The 18876-nt window shown below is 39.9% G+C and overlaps 1 protein-coding gene across 1 annotated transcript in view; it reads right to left on the bottom strand.

The window, feature by feature from the left end:
• The window catches only part of cep89 (centrosomal protein 89), a 121012-nt gene that overhangs the window by 58332 nt on the left and 43804 nt on the right, over positions 1 to 18876 (bottom strand). The window contains exons 11-15 of the mRNA XM_060837660.1: positions 14633 to 14683; positions 14091 to 14174; positions 8194 to 8297; positions 2999 to 3114; positions 2275 to 2455 (exon numbers count right to left, since the gene is read on the bottom strand). Coding sequence (XP_060693643.1) covers positions 2275 to 2455; positions 2999 to 3114; positions 8194 to 8297; positions 14091 to 14174; positions 14633 to 14683 — 536 coding nt within the window. The remainder of the gene's footprint in view (positions 1 to 2274; positions 2456 to 2998; positions 3115 to 8193; positions 8298 to 14090; positions 14175 to 14632; positions 14684 to 18876) is intronic.

Raw genomic sequence — 18876 nt, 5'->3', positions numbered from 1 at the left:
TTGTTTTTCAGACTGGAGGCCTGTGACCAGTGGAGTGCCACAAGGATCGGTGCTGGGTCCTCTACTTTTTGACATTTACATAAATGATTTGGATGCGAGCACAAGAGGTACAGTTAGTAAGTTTGCAAATTACACAAAAATTGGAGGTGTAGTGGACAGCGAAGAGGGTTACCTCAGATTACAACAGGATCCGGACCAGATGGGCCGATGGGCTGAGAGGTGGCAGATGGAGTTTAATTCAGATAAATGCGAGGTGCTGAATTTTGGGAAAGCAAATCTTAGCAGGACTTATACACTTAATGGTAAGGTCGTTGGGAGTGTTACTGAACAAAGAGACATGGGAGTGCAGGTTCATAGCTCCTTGAAAGTGGAGTCACAGATAGATAGGATAGTGAAGGCGGTGTTTGGTATGTTTTCCTTTATTGGTCAGAGTACTGAGTACAGGAGTTGGGAGGTCATGTTACGGCTGTACAGGACATTGGTTAGGCCACCGTTGGAATATTGCATGCAATTCTGGTCTCCTTCCTGTCGGAAAGATGTTGTGAAACTTGAAAGGGTTCAGAAAAGATTTACAAAGATGTTGCCAGGGTTGGAGGATTTGAGCTATAGGGAGAGGCTGAACAGGCTGGGGATGTTTTCCCTGCAGCGTCTGAGGCTGAGGGGTGACCTTATAGAGGTTTACAAAATTATGAGGGGCATGGATATGATAAATAGACAAATTCTTTTCCCTGGGGTCAGCAAGTCCAAAACTAGAGGGCATAGGTTTCGGGTGAGGGGAAAGATAATAAAAGAGACCTAAGGGGCAACTTTTTCACGCAGAGGGTGGTACGTGGATGGAAGGAGCTGCCAGAGGAAGTGGTGGAGGCTGGTACAATTGCAACATTTAAGAGGCATTTGGATGGGTATATGAATAGGAAGGGTTTGGAGGTATATGGGTCGGGTGCTGGCAGGTGGGACTAGATTGGGTTGGGATATCTGGTCGGCATGGACAAGTTGGACCGAAAGGTCTGTTTCCATGCTGTACATCTCAATGACTCTATTTACCAGATTGATTCTGGGTTGGCAGGACTGACATAAGAGGAGACACGGCATCTGTTAGGACTATATTAACTGGAGTTTAGAGCAATGAAAGGTGATTTCATAAAAACCTATAGAATTCTAACAGGACGAGACAGAATAAAGGCAGGAAGGATGTTCCTGATGACTATGGAGTCCAGAACCAGGGGTCACAGTTTAAAGATACAGGGAAGGCCATTTATGACTGAGATGAGGAGAAATATGTTCACTCAGAGTGGTGGAAGTCTGTGCCACAGAAAGCCATTCAGGCCAAAATACTGAATGTTTCCAAAAAGTTAGATATAATTCTTAGGGCTAAAGGGGTCAAAGGGTATGGGGAGAACTTGGGAACAGGGTACTGAGTCAGATGAATGAGCCTGATCATATTGAATATAGACAGACAGGAGGTAGGAAGAATATAGCAAGCCAGGCAGCATCAGGAGGTGGAGAAGTTGACGATTCAGGTGTAATCCTTTTTCAGGACACCCCAATCCTGAAGAAGGGTTACACCCAAAACGTCAACTTTGCCACCTCCTTTTGCTGCCTTGTTTGATGTATGCTTCCAACCTCCTGCTTGTCTATTTTGGTTTTCAGCATCTGCAGATTTTTTGTCTCTGATCATATTGAATGGCGGAGAAGGCTGAAAGGGCTACTCCTACTTTCTGTTTCTAATAAAGGTGAAACAAAGTCACCATCATATTATTTTTGGTGGGAAGCATGGGTATGATCAATAAATCAATGAATTGATGCAAAAAAAAAGTCACCTTGAATTCACTGAATTTAAGGTAAAGGGAGTTATTTTAATTCTGCATTTGTAAACTACTTTGAAAATAAATGTAACCTGTGCAACTTGTGACAGGTATGATAGTCAAAAAGAAATAACAGGATATGGCTATAGCAAAAGGACATGAGAAGACACTATACTTGAACTGTTAACTTAATGTCTAAGTTTACTAGTATATTCGCCACATGCTTATGCTTTCAACATTTCCTAGTTTTATTCAAAAATTTGAGCACACCTTGTTTGAAATTATACTTAAACAGTTTGAGTTATTTTATTACCACTGTACTAGGATCAATTGCATGTATTTTACATAATTATGGCAAATTCTGATCTAAAATGTTTGTAGTTTATTTTCAGCCCTTCTGCATACAAATCTGAAAGATTTCTAATTTCTAAATGTAAATTCTAGGCATTTGAACAAATGAAAAAGGTACCTTTTGAGGTTGTTCACCATTGAGGTATGCTCATCAATTCTCACTCTGTCATCAAGAGTTGCTTTAAGTTGGTCATACTTTGAAGAAAGTTTGTTCAACTCTTGTTGAGTCTCATGTAACTCCTTTTGTTGGTTTTGTTTCTCTGATTCCAGCAGCATCAATTGTTTAGTCAATTTTGACACTAAAATCAAGATAAAAATATAGAACGAGATATTTGGTAGTCTATCCTTAATGGGAATCCAAAGTAGTGGTCAATAGCTTGAAAAGCTCCAGAACATGGTGCACCTGGTCTGAAGCTGAATTAAAATGGTAGCATGAGATAATGAAGATAAATGTCACAGTGTAGATGCATCACATTTCTGAAATATTAGAACATTCGAGCTTGTGATGTAACAGGTTGTACCAAAAACAACTGCAAAAGTGAGTTGCAAATGGTAAGGCATTCTTGAAGTAAATTTAAAATATTATAAACGAAATAAATATTCAAGGCAAAAAATAACAAAATATGAAGGGAACTTTATGATAAAGCAACACTGAGACAAAATAAAACTGGCAGAAAGTGAAAGGTTACCTGGAGTCCACAGATTAACAGATATACTCTAGGAGGAAGGGAAGTGAATAGCAAGGAAAAGTCTTCAAGAAATTCAAAGTGCTGGGACAGATGTTAAAATAGGAACAATTCATTTAAATATCAGATTGCCTGCTGTATGTTATACAGGCTCACCTTCTTGTATGTGTCTGTTGTGACTGCTTTTTGCTTTCGCTTGCTGTATCTCTAACTGCTCCATCAAAACTTGGTTTTCCTCCAAAACCAACTTTGCCTGATCCTGCAACTGATTCCTGGAAAGACAAACAAAGTTGAAAAACCTCCATTTATCTATGCTGTATCCAGCTCTATGGGTCACAAGCTATCAACAATATTATACAAACTATTTTCCTTACTAACTGGCTTTTTAATTTTCAATTTCAAAATAATCACTGGGCTGCCATTACATGTGAATTTATGATAATTTTGTGTAAATACATGTATATGGTTTACAAGTAAAAAGGGGAGTTGGTGTTGCCTCATGTCATTGGACTAATAACCAGAGCTCCAGGCTAATTCTCTGGAGACATGGGTTCAAATCCACCATTGCACATGGTGAAATTGAATTCAACAGAAAATAATTTGGAATTTATAAAAGCACTGTTAATACTTGTTTACTAATGTCCTTTAAGGAAGGAAATCCATCATCCTTACTTGGTCTGACCTACATGTGACAGCAATGTAGCTGATTTCTAATTGCCCTCCCTCTGGGCAATTACGAATGGGGAATATTTGCCATCTGCAACACCGACACCCAATGAAAGAATAAAAAGGACAATAAATAATGGGTGAGAAAGGGTAATTCTGTGATATTAGTTTTGAAGGGTAAACAGGGTTCAAGTATAATTCCACACAGGACTAGTAATCCAGAGTCCCTAAAACTCTGGGGACATTGGTTCAAATAATACCATGCAGATGGTGAAATTTGAATTTAAAGGTAGTCTAATGACAAACATTGTTATAAAATCCCATCTGGTGCACTACTGTGCTGGAGAGAAGGAAATCTGCCTTTCTTGGTTTAGCCTACATGTGACTTCAGTGCCATAGCAGTATAGTTGATGCTTGTTTTTAAAATAGATTTTTATTGAAAAAGATATTTTTTAATATTATAAATACAAAACAATACAAAGAAAGAACACCAACAAAATTTTAAAAATCAAAGCCACCTCTGTAAAAATGTGTGTGTGTGTGTGTGTGTGTATATGTATAAATATATATATATATATATAAACATATTTTAAAAACTCCAATTAACTACTTAACTAAATAAATAATAACTAACAATTAACTAATAAATAATAATAATACAGCTCAGCAAAACAAAACACTAACTCTCGAATATTGAGAGCATTACTTTTCACATATTCATACTTTCGCAGTTCCCCCTTCTCTGGATATTGGACTCAAAGCACAATTGTTACGGCTACATAAAAAACCCTTATTAGTGTTGTGGACAAATCTGTGTCCAGGTATTCCAAAAAGAGCTGTCATGTCTTATAGAAATTCTCAGTTTTGTGGTGTATCATACTTGTAAGAAAATCCAAGGGCAAATGCTCCATAACAATCTTGCGCCAACCCAACAGGCCTATGGGACTCTCGGAATCCAACCTAACAAGATATTAATTCTTGTGCAGAAAGTGAGGATGTTGAAATTTTTTTTTTATATGCGCATCTCCAGGGAATACACTGGGCAGGCCAAGAAGAGGAGAGATCGGGTCCTTCTCCACCCTTACACCCAAAATTCCCTCCATTGCACAAGCCACAGCACTCCAGTATGTTTGAAGCATATCACAGGACCAGAGACAATAGGTAAGAGTGCCTTTACATTTGGGGCATTTGAAGATACTCCTGGTTTAAATTTTGACAAATGATCCGGAGTCAAGTAGACCCAGTGGAGAATCTTCAACTGTACAATGTGGGTCCTATTGCAAATTGATATTTTTCTTGTGTTTTCCTGAGTACCTTCCCATGCCACCTAGCTCTCTCTTGAACTCAGATGAGGGGCCACCCCCCAATTAATGACATAATGTGCTGACAGAAAATGTAGTCTGAGCACTGAGCACCTTCCTGTCTATGTTGGATTTTTAGCGATTAGTTAAAAACGGTTTTTGAAAAACACAAAAGAGGTCCCTGCTAGATAGTTTGTATTTCCACGTTACCTGATCAAAAGACATAATTGTTTCTCCCTCAAATAAATCACCAATGCAAGACACACTCGTAGCCGCCCAATGTTTGCATCCTGAACCCATCATCCCCCGTTGAAAACTTGCCACACCCACTATAGGTGAAACAAAATATGTTTTGCCAATATTGTCTACCCTCTGCCGAATGCCCTCCATGCTTTAACAGTATTGATAACTATTGGGTTATAGCAATATTCCTTAACTATCCTCATTTTGCCCAAAAACAGCAAACTAGTAAGGGGGCACTTTGCCTGAGAGGTTTCGATATCTCACCACATTGAAAAACGGTCCCCATAAGCCCAAGCACTCATGTAAGATAAAAGCGAGCTTTGTTGATAATTTCTAATGTCCGGAGATTCACTCTCCCCAGTCTGTAAGGCAACTGCAGTTTAGCTAATTTAAAATGAGTTCGCTTATGATGCCAAGTAAAAGAACTGAACCAGCCATTCAGTCTCCTGAACATTTGATTATCATAAATCAGGGGGAGCACCCGTATAGGGTACAACAAATGGGAGAGAATATTCATCTTAATAAGAGCTATCTGACGTAACCATGAGACCGGAAGCATCGCCCGTCTTCAAAGGTCTTGTTCAATTTTGTTGAATAACTGAACAAAATTAGCTTTAAACAACTGATCAAGAACTGGAGTAATGAATAGGCCTAAATACATAAAACCCACCCTGTGACCACTTTAATGGGAATCGAGATTCACCCTTAAAACCTAGCACTTTCATAAGACTACGCATAACTTCTGATTTTATTTTGTACCCCGAAAAGGCACCAAACAAACTGATGCAATACATCAGTGAGGTACTGAAACTGCTGGATTTGACAAATATGTGAGGACATCATCCGACTACAACAAAATCTTATGTAATTTTGAGAACCTCTGCCAACGGTTCAATCACTAATGAAAAAAGCAATGGTGAAAGGGGACATCCCTGTCGGCTGCCCCTAAAAATCCTAAAATTGCTTGATTGTACCCAATTGGTGATGACCGCAGTGAGAGGGTCACTGTACAGAACCTTTACCCGCCTTATAAAGGCTTCGCCCAAGCCAAACCGCTCTAGAGTATGAAAAAGATACACCCACTCAACTCTGCCAATTGCCTTCTCTGCATCTAGAGAAATCACCAATTCCTGTATTGACTGTTGTTGACACGCTTGAATTACATTAAGCAGCCTCCTAACATTATTTGAGGATCTGCAGCCCTTTATGAAGCCCATCTGGTCCTCTTCAACAATAAAAGGTAACACAGTTTCCAGCCTTAACGCAAAAGTCTAAGATAGGATTTCAAAGTCAACATTTAAGAGTAAAATGGGCCTGTATGAAGCACAGACTTCTGGGACCTTCCCTTTTTAAAGAACAAGAGAAATATTGGCCTCTCAGAGACGGTGGGAGACAATCATGACTGTACGAGTCATTGAACATGTTGATAATTGGGCGTGACAAGTGCTTATAAATTCTTGATAGAATTCACTGGGAAGTCCATCACTCTGAAGCTGCTTCACAGACTCCTGCACCTCTTGCTCTGATAAGGGGACATCGAGAAAAGACTCTTGTTCAGGGGTCACACTCAGGAGCTCCAGATCCTTGAAAAATAACTCCATCTTCGCCCGCCCCTCATCACAACCCACAAATTGGTATAATTCAGAGTAAAGTCTCTGAAATGCCGCATTAATCTTTTTGGAACCACATGTTAGGTTCCCAGCACCTTCCCTAATTTAAGACAGGAGCATCCCCAACGTGCCCCAAATGTTAAACAGCTGTTGGCACTATTACTCATTGCTTGTGATCATGCCACAAGCTTCATAGGTATTGGGATGCCATAGCGAGTGCTTTGGAAGGGGTTTTGGGAACTGAGGTTAAGGTGGATCCAGTGTCCCTTATTTTGGGCTTGCCAAATCTCTCTTCTTTGGACACGCATGGGAAGAAACTGTTTAATATTCTTTCATTCTGAGGAAGAACATTCTGATGAGCTGGATGTCAGAATATTCCCCCAGGACTCTCAGGGTGGCATAGATTAGTTATGGAGCACTTTCCCCTGGACCTCCTCACGAGTATGGAGCACCAGAAAATTGAACTGTTTTATAGAACGTGGCAGCCCATTCTGAATTATATCGACGCAGACTTGTCGGCTATATTGGTCAGGGCTTTTGTGTAGTCGTAAGGGCTATGTCTGGTGGTCCAGGGGCCCCAGGGAGGAAGAATCCAGAACAAATATGGGTTTGCCTACAGATGATCCTGGTGGTGGGGAGCTTTGGTGGGATTGCACTGAGTTTGGCTTAATTTAGGTTATTTTAAGTTATTTATTGAATTGTAGTTTTTATAGATTTTTTTCTCTCTCTCCTCAGTGGTTTGTGGAGTAGAGTAGTAGTTTGATTACTGTTATTGTTGTTATATTATAAGGTTGTTATACTATTTTGTAGTGATTTTGTAATTTTGCAAAAAAATGTAAATTTTTTTTTCTCAATAAAAATATTTACAAAAATAAACAGTGCGTTAGAAGACACTATTTAAAAGTGACACAAAATCCAGTCCAGTTCTGAGTCCAGCCAATTCAATGACACAAGGATTATGTTACTTAGATTCTACTGCCTGAGCTCACTGCTGCATTTTTCAGCATGCATGTCATTTGGAAAATTTAATTTCAATTTAAGGATATGTTTTATAAAGGATTTATACAACAAACTCACTAAGGTATGCGTAAAAAAAGTTAAACCAACAGGCTTTGCTAGTCAGCACTTCAAAGTACAGGTCTAAATTGGGATTCAAAATCGGGGAGAAAGTGAGGACTGCAGATACTGGAGATTAGAGCTGAAAATGTGTTGCTGGAAAAGCGCAGCAGGTCAGGCAGCATCCAAAAAGCAGGAGAATCGATGTTTCGGACATGAGCCCTTCTTCAGGAATGAAGAAGGGCTCATGCCCGAAACGTTGATTCTCCTGCTCTTTGGATGCTGCCTGACCTGCTGCGCTTTTCCAGCATTCAAAATCAGGGTGCAAAGTCAACACAATAAAGCTTCTAAAATTTCAGCACTTACGCTTCTGTTAATCTGTAAGGCATTGGTAAATGACTGCAATTGTTATATTACAAGGTTATATTCACTGCAATTCAAAGCTTCTCATGTATTTTTACTTTGTATGTCATACCACTCTCTGCTGCTAATAGCACCATTTCTCTCACGTTGCTGATGAAGCTGTTCATTCTCCCTCACCACCTCTTCTACTCGAGCTCTGAAATTCTTCATTTCCTCCTATGAGTAAGAAAGAATATTAAAGAAGCGAGGAAGGATCAGGAGAAAAGACGAGCAAAACCTTCTACAGGTAGATAAGCAGTAAAAAGGTAGTGAATAAAAATAGTAGGGCCAGTTAGGGACTAAAAAGGAGATTCACATACAGAGGCAATAAACATTATTGAGTTGTTAAATAAAAATATCTTGCATCAGTCTTAACCAAGAAAGTAGATATCATCCAATCCATGGTGACAAAATGCGAAGCTCTGTCAGTAGAAGTGCTCAGAATTGATGAGGCAAAATGTATTGCGTACACTATTGATACTTAATGTTCACAAGGCACCAGCAGATGATGATATGTATAAAAGGACATTGAAGAAAGTGAATGAAAACTGTAGGAGTGGAGGTGGGTGAGATACTAAATCAGCATTTTGCATCAGTGTTTACTTTGGAGAAGGATGTGGAAGATATAGCAACATTTTGAAAAATGTCCATATTACAGAGCAACAGGTTCTGGATGTCTTAAAACGCACAAAGGTGGATAAGTCCCTGGCACCTGATCAGACTCTAGGTACTGTGGAAACTCTGTGGGAAGGGAGGGAAGAGATGGGCCCCTTCCTAAGATATTTGTATCATCAATAGCCACAGGTGAGGTGCTGGAAGACTGGAGGTTGACTAACATTACGCCACTATTTAAGAAAGGTAGTAAGGAAAACACAGACAATGAGCCTAACATCGGTGGTGGGCAAGTTGCTGGAGAGAATTCTGAGGGATGGAATTTACACTTATTTGGAAAGGCAAGAACTGATTAGGGAAAGACGACATGGCTTTGTGAACGGGAAATCGTATCTCACTAACTGAGTTGAGTTTTTCTGAAGTGTCAGAGAGGATTGACGAGGGTAGAGTGGTGGATGTGATCTATATGGACTTCAGTGAGGTGATGAACAAGGTTCCTCATGGTAGACTGGTTAGTCACATGAAATAGAAGGATACAGAGCTGGCTCAAAGGTAGAAGACAGAGGGCAGTGGTGGAGGGTTGCTTTTCAGACTGGAGTCCTGTGACCAGCTGTGTGCCAGAAGGATCAGTGCTAGGTCCACTGCCTTTTGTCACTTATATAAATGATTTGGAGGTGAATATAGAAGGTATGATTAGAAAGTTTGGAGATAACACCAAAATTGGTAGTATAATGGACAGCAAAGGCTACCTCAGAGTACAACAGGAACTTAATCAGATGGGCCAAAGAGTGGCTGATGGAGTTTAATTTAGATAAATGTAAGGTGCTGCATTTTGGAAAGGCAAATCAGGACAGGATTTATGCCCTTAATGGTAAGGTCTTGGGAAGTGTTACTGAACAAAGAGACCTTAAAGTGCAGGTTCATAGTTCCTCGAAAATTGAGTCGCAAGTAGTTAGGATAGTGAAGGCGGCATTTGGAATGCTTATTTTTATTGATCAGTGCATTGAGAATAGGAGTTGGGAGGTCATGTTGCAGCTGCACAGGACATTCATTCGGCCACTTTTTAAGTGTTGGATGCAATTATGGTCTGCCTCCTCTAGGAAGGATGTTGAGAAACTTAAAAGGGTTCAGAAAAGATTTACGAGGAAGTTGCTACATTTGGAGGGTTTGAGCTAAAGGGAGAGGCTGAATAGGCTAGGGCTATTTTCCCTGGAGTGTCATAGGTTGAAGGGTGACCTTATAGAGGTTTATAAATCATGAGGGGCATGGATAGGATAAATAAGCAAGGTCTTTTACCTGGATGGGGTAGTCCAAAACTAAGGGGAACAGGTTTAAGATGAGAAGGGAAAGATATGAAAGGGACCTAAGGGGCAATTATTTCATGTAGAGGGTGGTGCTATATGGAACAAGCTGCCAGAAGAAGTGGTGGAGGCTCGTATGACTAAAGGGCTGAATGGATCTATAATAGGAAGGCCAAATGGGACTAGGTTTATATAGGATATCTGGTCAGTATGGACGAGTTGCATCAAAGGGTCTGTTTCCATGCTGTATACCTCCATAACTCTACTGGCAAATAATCATCTAGTCTCTCTTTAACTCATGATCACTGGAAGATTGGAGAAGTTGCACACTAATTCAAAAAAAGTTGCAAGGATAAGCCTAGTAATTAGAGACTGGTCACATGAACTTCAGTGGTAGGGAAGCTTTTAGAAACAAGCATTCAACTAATTAGTTGTCTCATGGAAATGGATGGGTAAATTAGGAAGAGCCAGCATGGATTTCTAAAGCGTAGATCATATTTAATTAATTGGCTGGAGTTTTCTTTTGAAGAGGTAGCAGAATGAGCTGATGAGAGTAACATTGTTGACACGGTGTACATGGGCTTTCAAAAAAGGCATTCAATACAAATGCCACATAATACATTTCCAAGAAAGGCTAGATTTCATGGAATAAAAGGAATAGTAACAACATGGATACAAAATTGGCTGAGTTACAGGGAGTTGAGAATAGTGGTCAACAGATATTTTTCTGGTGAAAGGTCTGTAGTTGTTTCCCAGGGACCCTTACTTTTCCTGATACAATAATTATTTAATATCTTGGTGCACTGGGACAATTTCAAACTTGCAGATGATACTAAACTTGGAAAGACAGTGCAGAACTCCAAAAGGACACAGACAGGTTAATGGAGTGGGCAGATAGTTGGCAAATGAAGTTGATGCAGAGAATTGTGAGGTCATATATCTTAGTCGGAAGAACAAGGACAATCAAAGTAAAATAAAGGCTACAATACTTAAGGACCTGGATGCATATTCACACAGATCGTTGAAGGTTGGTAGAACAGTTGCAGAAAATAGTTAATGAAGCATACAGTATAACTGGGTTTATTAATAGGACAAAATACAGGCACATGAGGCTATGCTGAGTTTATACTAGGCATTTGTTAGGTCCCAACTGAAGTATTGTTTACAATTCAGAGTGCCATACTACAGGGAGGATGTGAACACACTGGAGAGACGGTGCAAATGAGATTTGCAAAAAATAGTCCCAGGAATGACTAAATTTAGTTATGAGTTTAGAGTGTTTTCCTTGGAAAGGAAGAGGATACGAGAAAATCTGAGTGATGGTGTAAGGAAAGTACTTTTTCACACAATGGGTGGTTCACATTCATGAGGGAATGCACTGCTTAGGCATGGTGGAGGCAGAGTCAATTGAGGCATTCAAGAGGGCACTAGATGATTATTTGAACAGAAACTATGTGCAACAGTATGAAGAAAAGGCAGGCAAATCTCAGTCTGACCCATAATGCTCATTGGAGAACAGTGCAGACACGATGGGCCAATGGCCTTCTTTGGCTCTGTAACAATTCTATAACTCTGAATGTGCAAAGATCAGTTGCAGGAATTAGGAATAACCAAAGACAAATAAGTATCTGCATTGCTGCTAAAATCAATGTGCTTTCCTGAATTGCAAAATATCAAGTAGAGAAAGAATATGACCAGTGTCAAATATTTGGCAATGTTAATATTTGATTTATAACTGCATACATAAACAGATTTATATTTATACAGAGCCCTAAGCATGGTAAGGTTTGCAAATGTGGAAAAAAAATCAAGTAACACTAAGTAAAATCAAGGATGATGACTGAATAAAGTAGGCAGAGATTTATTTATGGATTAGACAGAGATAGCAAAAGAGATTTCAAACTGGAGAACAGGTCAGAGTCTAGGACATGAGCATGCCTGCAGAAGAGAAATGGATAATGTGGAACAAGACTACGGAAGGAATTGTAAACCAAGACAATAATCAATGCTGATGCTTAACATTAAATTCACTAGGAAACATGAACAACCTAGAAGTTACAGAGAACTGAAGTGTAGGTAAAAGAACTTCCTGAGAGACATGAGGAGTTGTCAATGCTCTGGAGATAACTGAAAAATGGATCACTAGTGAGTCAAACATGAGCAGCAGTGGGGCGATTAGGAAAAAGCATGTGAAGTGAATGAAGAAGGCATTGCAGAAAGTGTATTGGCTACCAAGAACAGATTAAGGTGAAACCAATCGAGTGTGATATCACAGACGTAAATCAAAGTAAAGAAGCTGGAAAAAGGTGGCGTGGTGTGATCACTGTCTCATAATAAAGGGCTTGGGGACAATAGATTCAAAATCCTTTGTCTATTAAGCTGGGTGATGGGGTGAGATGACAGCAAAGTTGCAAAATTGTGCACAGAACCTGAACGCAACGCAATTTCATTTCAGAGATCTTTCCAGAAACTTTTCAATGCGACAAAGAGTAGCTACCTAGCATCAGTGAGTAGCAAACTAAACATACTATTAAGTCAGGAAGCATCTGTGGAGAGAATTCAGACATAATCTTTTGAATCCAGTGACCCTTCAGCAAAAATAAAGAAGGTTCTGAAGAGTCACTGGACCCAAAACGTTAACGTTGATTTTTTGCCACACCTGCTGAGTTTTTCCAGCAATTTGTTTTTGTTTCTGATTTCCAGCATCTGGAATTAGTTTGGTTTCTTTTATATTTAATTAAAGAGTTGAGGGAATGTCAATGGTGCTACCAGGACCTTCCCACATACAGCACATTTTTAGCTGAGGCATAAAATTTAAAAACAGTGTGTATGTGCTCAACTGTAGACATAACTAGTTAGACAAACAGTTCTGGTCACCAAATTACAGAAAAGTTCATTGCGCTGGAGAGGGAAGAAAGGAGGTTCACTAGGGTGTTGGGAGAACTGTAAAATTTTATCAACTTTAAAAGAATGAACAGGCTGGGATGGTTTGGAACAGAGGAGGCTAAGGGAGTGACTAAATTCAGGTGTATAAAATGATGAGGCATTCAGATAGGAACAATCTATGTATCTTAACAAAGTGGTTAAAATCCACCAGGTATAGACTTAAAGTGCAGTCCTTGTAGAAACATTAAGGGAAAATGAGGAACCTTTTTCACGTGGAGAGAGAGGAGAGGACTTGGAAATACTATTTGAAAGAATGTACAGATTTATTGCAGGAACTTGGCATAGATGGGTAATCCATGTCAACCAGCAGACACTATGATCAATGAGCCAAATGCCCACCATCTGTGTTTGTCGATTTCCTAGGATTCTCCATGATTCCATAATGCTATAACTTAGTAGGCCTTGGGATCATCAATCCTTCCACTCATTAAACCCACCTTACTCCCATTTGGATGCAAACTGCAACAGCCACAAAATTGACAACTGTGGTCATGCATGACTCTTAAGCCATCATAATGGTAAAAAGGTGCACCGCCTTTGAGGTACCTTCCTGGTTTCTTGCCTGTCGCAACAGCCCCATCTGTCCAACTGGGGCTGGTGCTTAGACATTTCTGTGATGCTCCTGTTGGGCTTCTTAATTTCATAGCTCACCAACCATTCTTAATTAAACATGACTCCCAGAGACAGCTTCCTTCCTGGTCACCTGCTAGAACAATTGTGATTAACATAATACCAGCAATGGAATGGAGGCTGATGGTGGGACTGTGACCCAACCTGGAAAATTTGGTTAAATGTGTCACTGTATCTGTCAAAATATAAATTTAGAACTAGCATAAGTAACAAGATCCTGTGGTACAGTAAAGGAATAGAATCTGTTGTACTTATTGATTCTGATGATCACAGCGTTTTCCTGAACTTGTCTGTAGGCAGGGCAGTAAAAAAATGGACAGGCATCCACATATCAGAGTAGGAGGAAGAGCATTCTTACATCCCGTAATAGGAATATTTGTTCAGGTCGCTTGAATAACAAATGAGACTAATCAGAAACATGCATAAGATTTTAATAGGACAGGATGACACCTTTAGGGGTATTCCAGAATCACCAGTGTACCTCATGGGCTCGCATTGCAGCATCCTTTTCCTGTAATCGGTCTTCATAGGCCAGAAGAAGGGGTGACAACACTTTCATGTCCACCTGAGACAAATAGTATTTAATGTTACTATAAATTTAAGGAGGGATTAGTATGTTGAGGAGAGAACAAGAACGAGGGTGACAAGGTATTTATTACCAAAAAAACTGGACACAAAATACACATTGAATAATATCCAGCAGTTAAAAAGGAAGTTAAATTTCAAGTTTGATAAGGAATTTCCAATACATACTTGGCTGTGATGTTTAGAAGAATATTTTAAAATGGAGATATTACTTATAATCAATGGTTTCGTACTGCCTTTGTTTTATATCATGTTTTTCCAAGCCTCTAGCCCTAAATTAATCAATCAATCATTGTCATACCAATTCTAATATGTTGCAATTTTGTTTTGCTCTAAAACTTGGCTAAAGCTAAAAGAACTATTGTAAAATGATCATTTATAAATTGGTTATGATAAACTGAACTTCTTAAAATCTTAAAAATTTTACAAAATACTTACAAGCCAGGGTGATGGTGGTCCTGATGTTGGAAGACCAGTATTACAGGATATCTGAAAGAAATGCAGGAGCTAGTTAGATGCAAAATACTTATTTATAGACCAGCCCATCATCCACTGTGTTGTTCACAGTATTTGAGAGGATATACATAAAGAAGAGCAGGTAAAAGCTGGAAGAGGGTGGGGGATGCTGCTGAAGGAAGTGGGGACAAATACTGGAATAGACAGAATCCAAAGCTAGAGAGGCAAGAGGCAAAAGTTGGAGAAGTTAGGTGCAAATGTTGAAGGAAGAAACACGAGGCAAAATCTGAAGAAGGGACAAAGGCAAAAGGTGATGCAAATGCTGGAGGGGGCAGAAATAAAAGCTGGAGGTCAGAGATGAAAGTTGGAGGTAAAGGGAGCTTGAAATTGCAGAAAGAGCAACAGGCAAAAGCTGAAGTAATATTGGGGTAAAATGTAGATGGAAGTTGTGGGCTGGAGAGATAGAAGTTTGGGCTGTAACTGGGAGTTAAAAGCTGGAGGAGCAGCAAAATGGGAGAAAGAAGGAGGCATTTGGAGTCCCTTAGTCCAGAAAGGGAGTCCATGAGCAGTTAGTCAGACTCCACCTTGCCTGAAATCATCTTCATTTCATTGCTGCTTCACAATTCCCCACCTCGCCAATGTTTTGAATATTACAATGTTCTCTTGATCATAAACCTAATAAATAATACCACGCAAAAGAACTATGCCATTTACACTTATATCCAACAACATTTCCAATAATACATAAAGATGTAAACAACTCACCTTTACACGTTCTCTTACTGACTGCCTTGAAGGTCCCTTTGCTTAGCCTGGTGCTCTTATGCAGCATTACCTCAATGGTTTTTATTGACTCTTCAGATGTGGGCAAAGCTGGCTAAACCACTATTTATTGTTCATCTTTAATTATCCTTGAGAATGTGATGGCCACTTCTTAAAGACTGAATTCCTTGGGGTGAAGGATGCCCAGGACGGCTACTATGAAGAGAGTTTCAGGATTTTGAGTCAGCAACATTAACATGGGACTGGCCAAATATTTCCTCATCAGGATGATGTGCGGCTTGGAAGGGTACTTGAAGATGGTGCTCCTATGCAGATTTTAGATTCGAGATTGTATTGTCATGTGTACTCAAGTACAGACATACAGGAGTACACTGGAAAGTGTATAATTGTGACACACATGGCAGCATCTTAGGTACCAAAGTACCTAGTACAAAGTAGTAAGAGAAACGAGAGTAAAGAAGTTAAGCATTACTTCACAGAATAGTAGAAAAATAAAAAAACATGTTGTAGTTTACATTAAATTCTTTTGTAGTTCAAACTAAGAGAATGAAAGGAATAAGTTCAACAGTCTTTAATGAGTCCTCCACTTATCTTACTGCTGTCTGTTCTAGACACCGCCACCACAGATACCATCAGTGCTGCTGAAACTGCCAACTCTCTGATTTTCCCCTAGTATCTTGGGAACATGTCTGAACAGGATCCACTCATACACTGAGCTGAGACACGCCATGAGCTGAGACACGGGCTGACATTGCTTTGCGCGGTGGCCATATCATGGCTGATGAGATTTAACCAGGCTGGGATCCGCCTGGAGCCACTAAGAGACCAGGCCAGGATCCTTCAGGAGCCGTTGGGAGATCAGGCTGAGAGCCGCCACACCACTGAGAGACCAGGCCTGGACCCACCATGAGCCACTGAGAAACCAGGTTGAGAACCGCCACGAACTGTGAAAGATCAGGCTGGGACCCAGCACAAGCCACTGAAAGACCAGCCTGAGAACTGCCACGAACTGTAAGAGACTAGGCCTGGAACATGCCTCGAGCCATTGGGAAACCAGGTTGAGACCCACCAAGAACTAAAAGGGGGACAAAAGAGAAAGAAACAGAAGAAGTGGAGGAGCACTTGACGAGAAGTAATGTTCTCCTTCTAGATGAAAGGAGTTGCATGTTTGGAAGATGCTGCTAGAAAAGCCTTGATGAGTTTCTGTAGGAGATCTGTGGATGGCACTCACTACTACCACTGATCCTCTATGGAAACATGTCCTCTCTTCTTTCAACATACTGGAGTGATGTCTGTAGTCACAGAGAACCTAAGAACTCTCTCAGGCTTTCAGCTTGATTGGTAGTCTTGCTTCGTCACAGAAACACTTTTTTGATATATTCCCACCATTGCTGCAGCCTGAACACTTTCCCCTCGAGAAGTGCAGCTTACCTATAAAATGTGCAGCTGTAAGCTCTGCGAGTCACCACTGAGCACTCTGCTGAACATGCAGCTAGTTAGCAACATATTTAGTATTGGGCTACATGTTACAATGATCGAGGCTAGTAGCTAGAATGAAGCTTGTATGCTTCCAGTATCACCTTAAAAGGGTCACAACCTTTCCAACTGAAAACCAACAATATCAAACTTGCAGCTCCAATGGGCATAGCACTTTGCCAATAATCCATCAATGGAACTTTGCAAACACAAGAAGCAATTTTAAATCTCCTCTCATCCCAGGTTACCTGACACACCTAGGAGAAATTCCAAGGGCCTTCAGTCAGAGAGAAAATGGAAACTGAGGAGGTGTTTTGAAATTGTTAATGACGATGTTAAATGCTGTCCCCAGCAGAGAGAAAGAGTGCAGTTTGTGGAACCTGTTTGTAACAGGGTAACATCCCATTGATTAGAGAGGGAGCAAAATGCACAGTTTAGGCAGCAAAAACATTAAACAAGTTAGGCCTAAACCTATTAGAGTTTAGAAGAGTGAGGGTGACCTTAATGAATAATCTAAGAACTTGAGGGAACTGGATAATGTTGAAAAGTGTGGTGCTGGAAAAGCACAGCAGGTCAGGCAGCATCTGAGGAGCAGGAGAGTTGACGTTTTGGGCATAAGCCTTTCATCAGGAACTGGATAGCATGCAGACCAGGAGGATATTTCTTCTTGAAAGGGAGACTAACACTAGGGATCATAGCTAAAGAAGACAACATCCATTTTGAGCAGAGACAAGGGTTTTTTTTCCCTCTTAGGAGTGTTGTTAGGTATGTCAAATTCTCTTCGGCCATGGTGGAATTTGAATCTAGGTCCCCAGAACATTATCTGATTTTCTGGAATAACTGGGCCTGCAATAATATCACTGTTGTACCTGCACATTAGAATAAACAGTAATATGCTAATCCAAAATAGCAGCAACTACTAAATTCCACATCTCAAAGCAATTTTTATTATGTATTGATTCTATCATTTACAAAAGCTTACTCATCAAAATCTGTAGAGAAGAAGCAGCAGTTTGAAGTGAGAGGTGGTGATGATGATGATGATGATGATGATGATGATGATGAGGGTGGGGGGCGGTGGTGACAAAAAGGTAGAATCTCATAGAATTTTGTCCGCTCGTGCATCCTGGTGTCGAAAGCTGTGACACATAGTTGAAGATCAAGACCAATTTGGTTCACTCATTAGAGTTCTGATTGACCTGAGTTAAACTGTAGATGCAAACCTAGATTGAAGACAGATGCCAAAATATACATTGGGATAATGACAAAGTGGCAAGGAAATCAGTTCAGATTATATTTCAACAGCCTTAATTCATAGACTCACAATGTCTCTAGGAAGTGATGACAAGGATCACTTATTTGTTGTATGAAATTAAATGCAGGATAAAGTATATTAATAAAGCTTTGTAAAAAAAACTTCATGATTCTTAATGTTGCTGCTGACTTCAGATGTGCAAGTTTCATGCAGTTAACTTTATTTGGTCAGGGAACACAGCATAAACCAGACTGTTTAGAGCTAAACATTGAAATGGCTACATATTCATAACAAAGTGTTGCATTTGCTGTCAGGCATACATATACAGTTTTGGTAAAGTGTGGGCAACAGCATGAATTCAAATTTATGAGTAAATTTAAGTGGTGGCGTTGTGGGGAGAGGTACTGACTTATAAGTTACTGAAGTCAATGCTGACAAGTCAACTTTAAAAGAAAGAATCTTAGTGAAGAATGGAATTGCTGGTGGAAACTTGCCTTGGGTTGAAACATTCTTTTCTCCCTTACGGCGGGGGAGTTAAAGACTAGAGGGCATATTTTTAAGGTGAGAGGAGAAAGATTTTAATAAAGACATGGGGGCAATTTTTTTTACATAGTGGGTGGAATGAACTTCGGAGGAAGTGGTGGATGCAGGTACAGTTAAAAGGCTTAAAAGACATATAGATAAGTACATGAAAAAGAAATATTTGGAGGGA

The sequence above is a fragment of the Hemiscyllium ocellatum genome, chromosome 17, assembly GCF_020745735.1.
Source record: "Hemiscyllium ocellatum isolate sHemOce1 chromosome 17, sHemOce1.pat.X.cur, whole genome shotgun sequence".
In the NCBI taxonomy this organism is placed as follows: Eukaryota; Metazoa; Chordata; class Chondrichthyes; order Orectolobiformes; family Hemiscylliidae; genus Hemiscyllium; species Hemiscyllium ocellatum.
The sequence above is the reverse complement of the archived record's forward strand: the minus strand, read 5'-3'. Positions and strand labels throughout refer to the sequence as shown.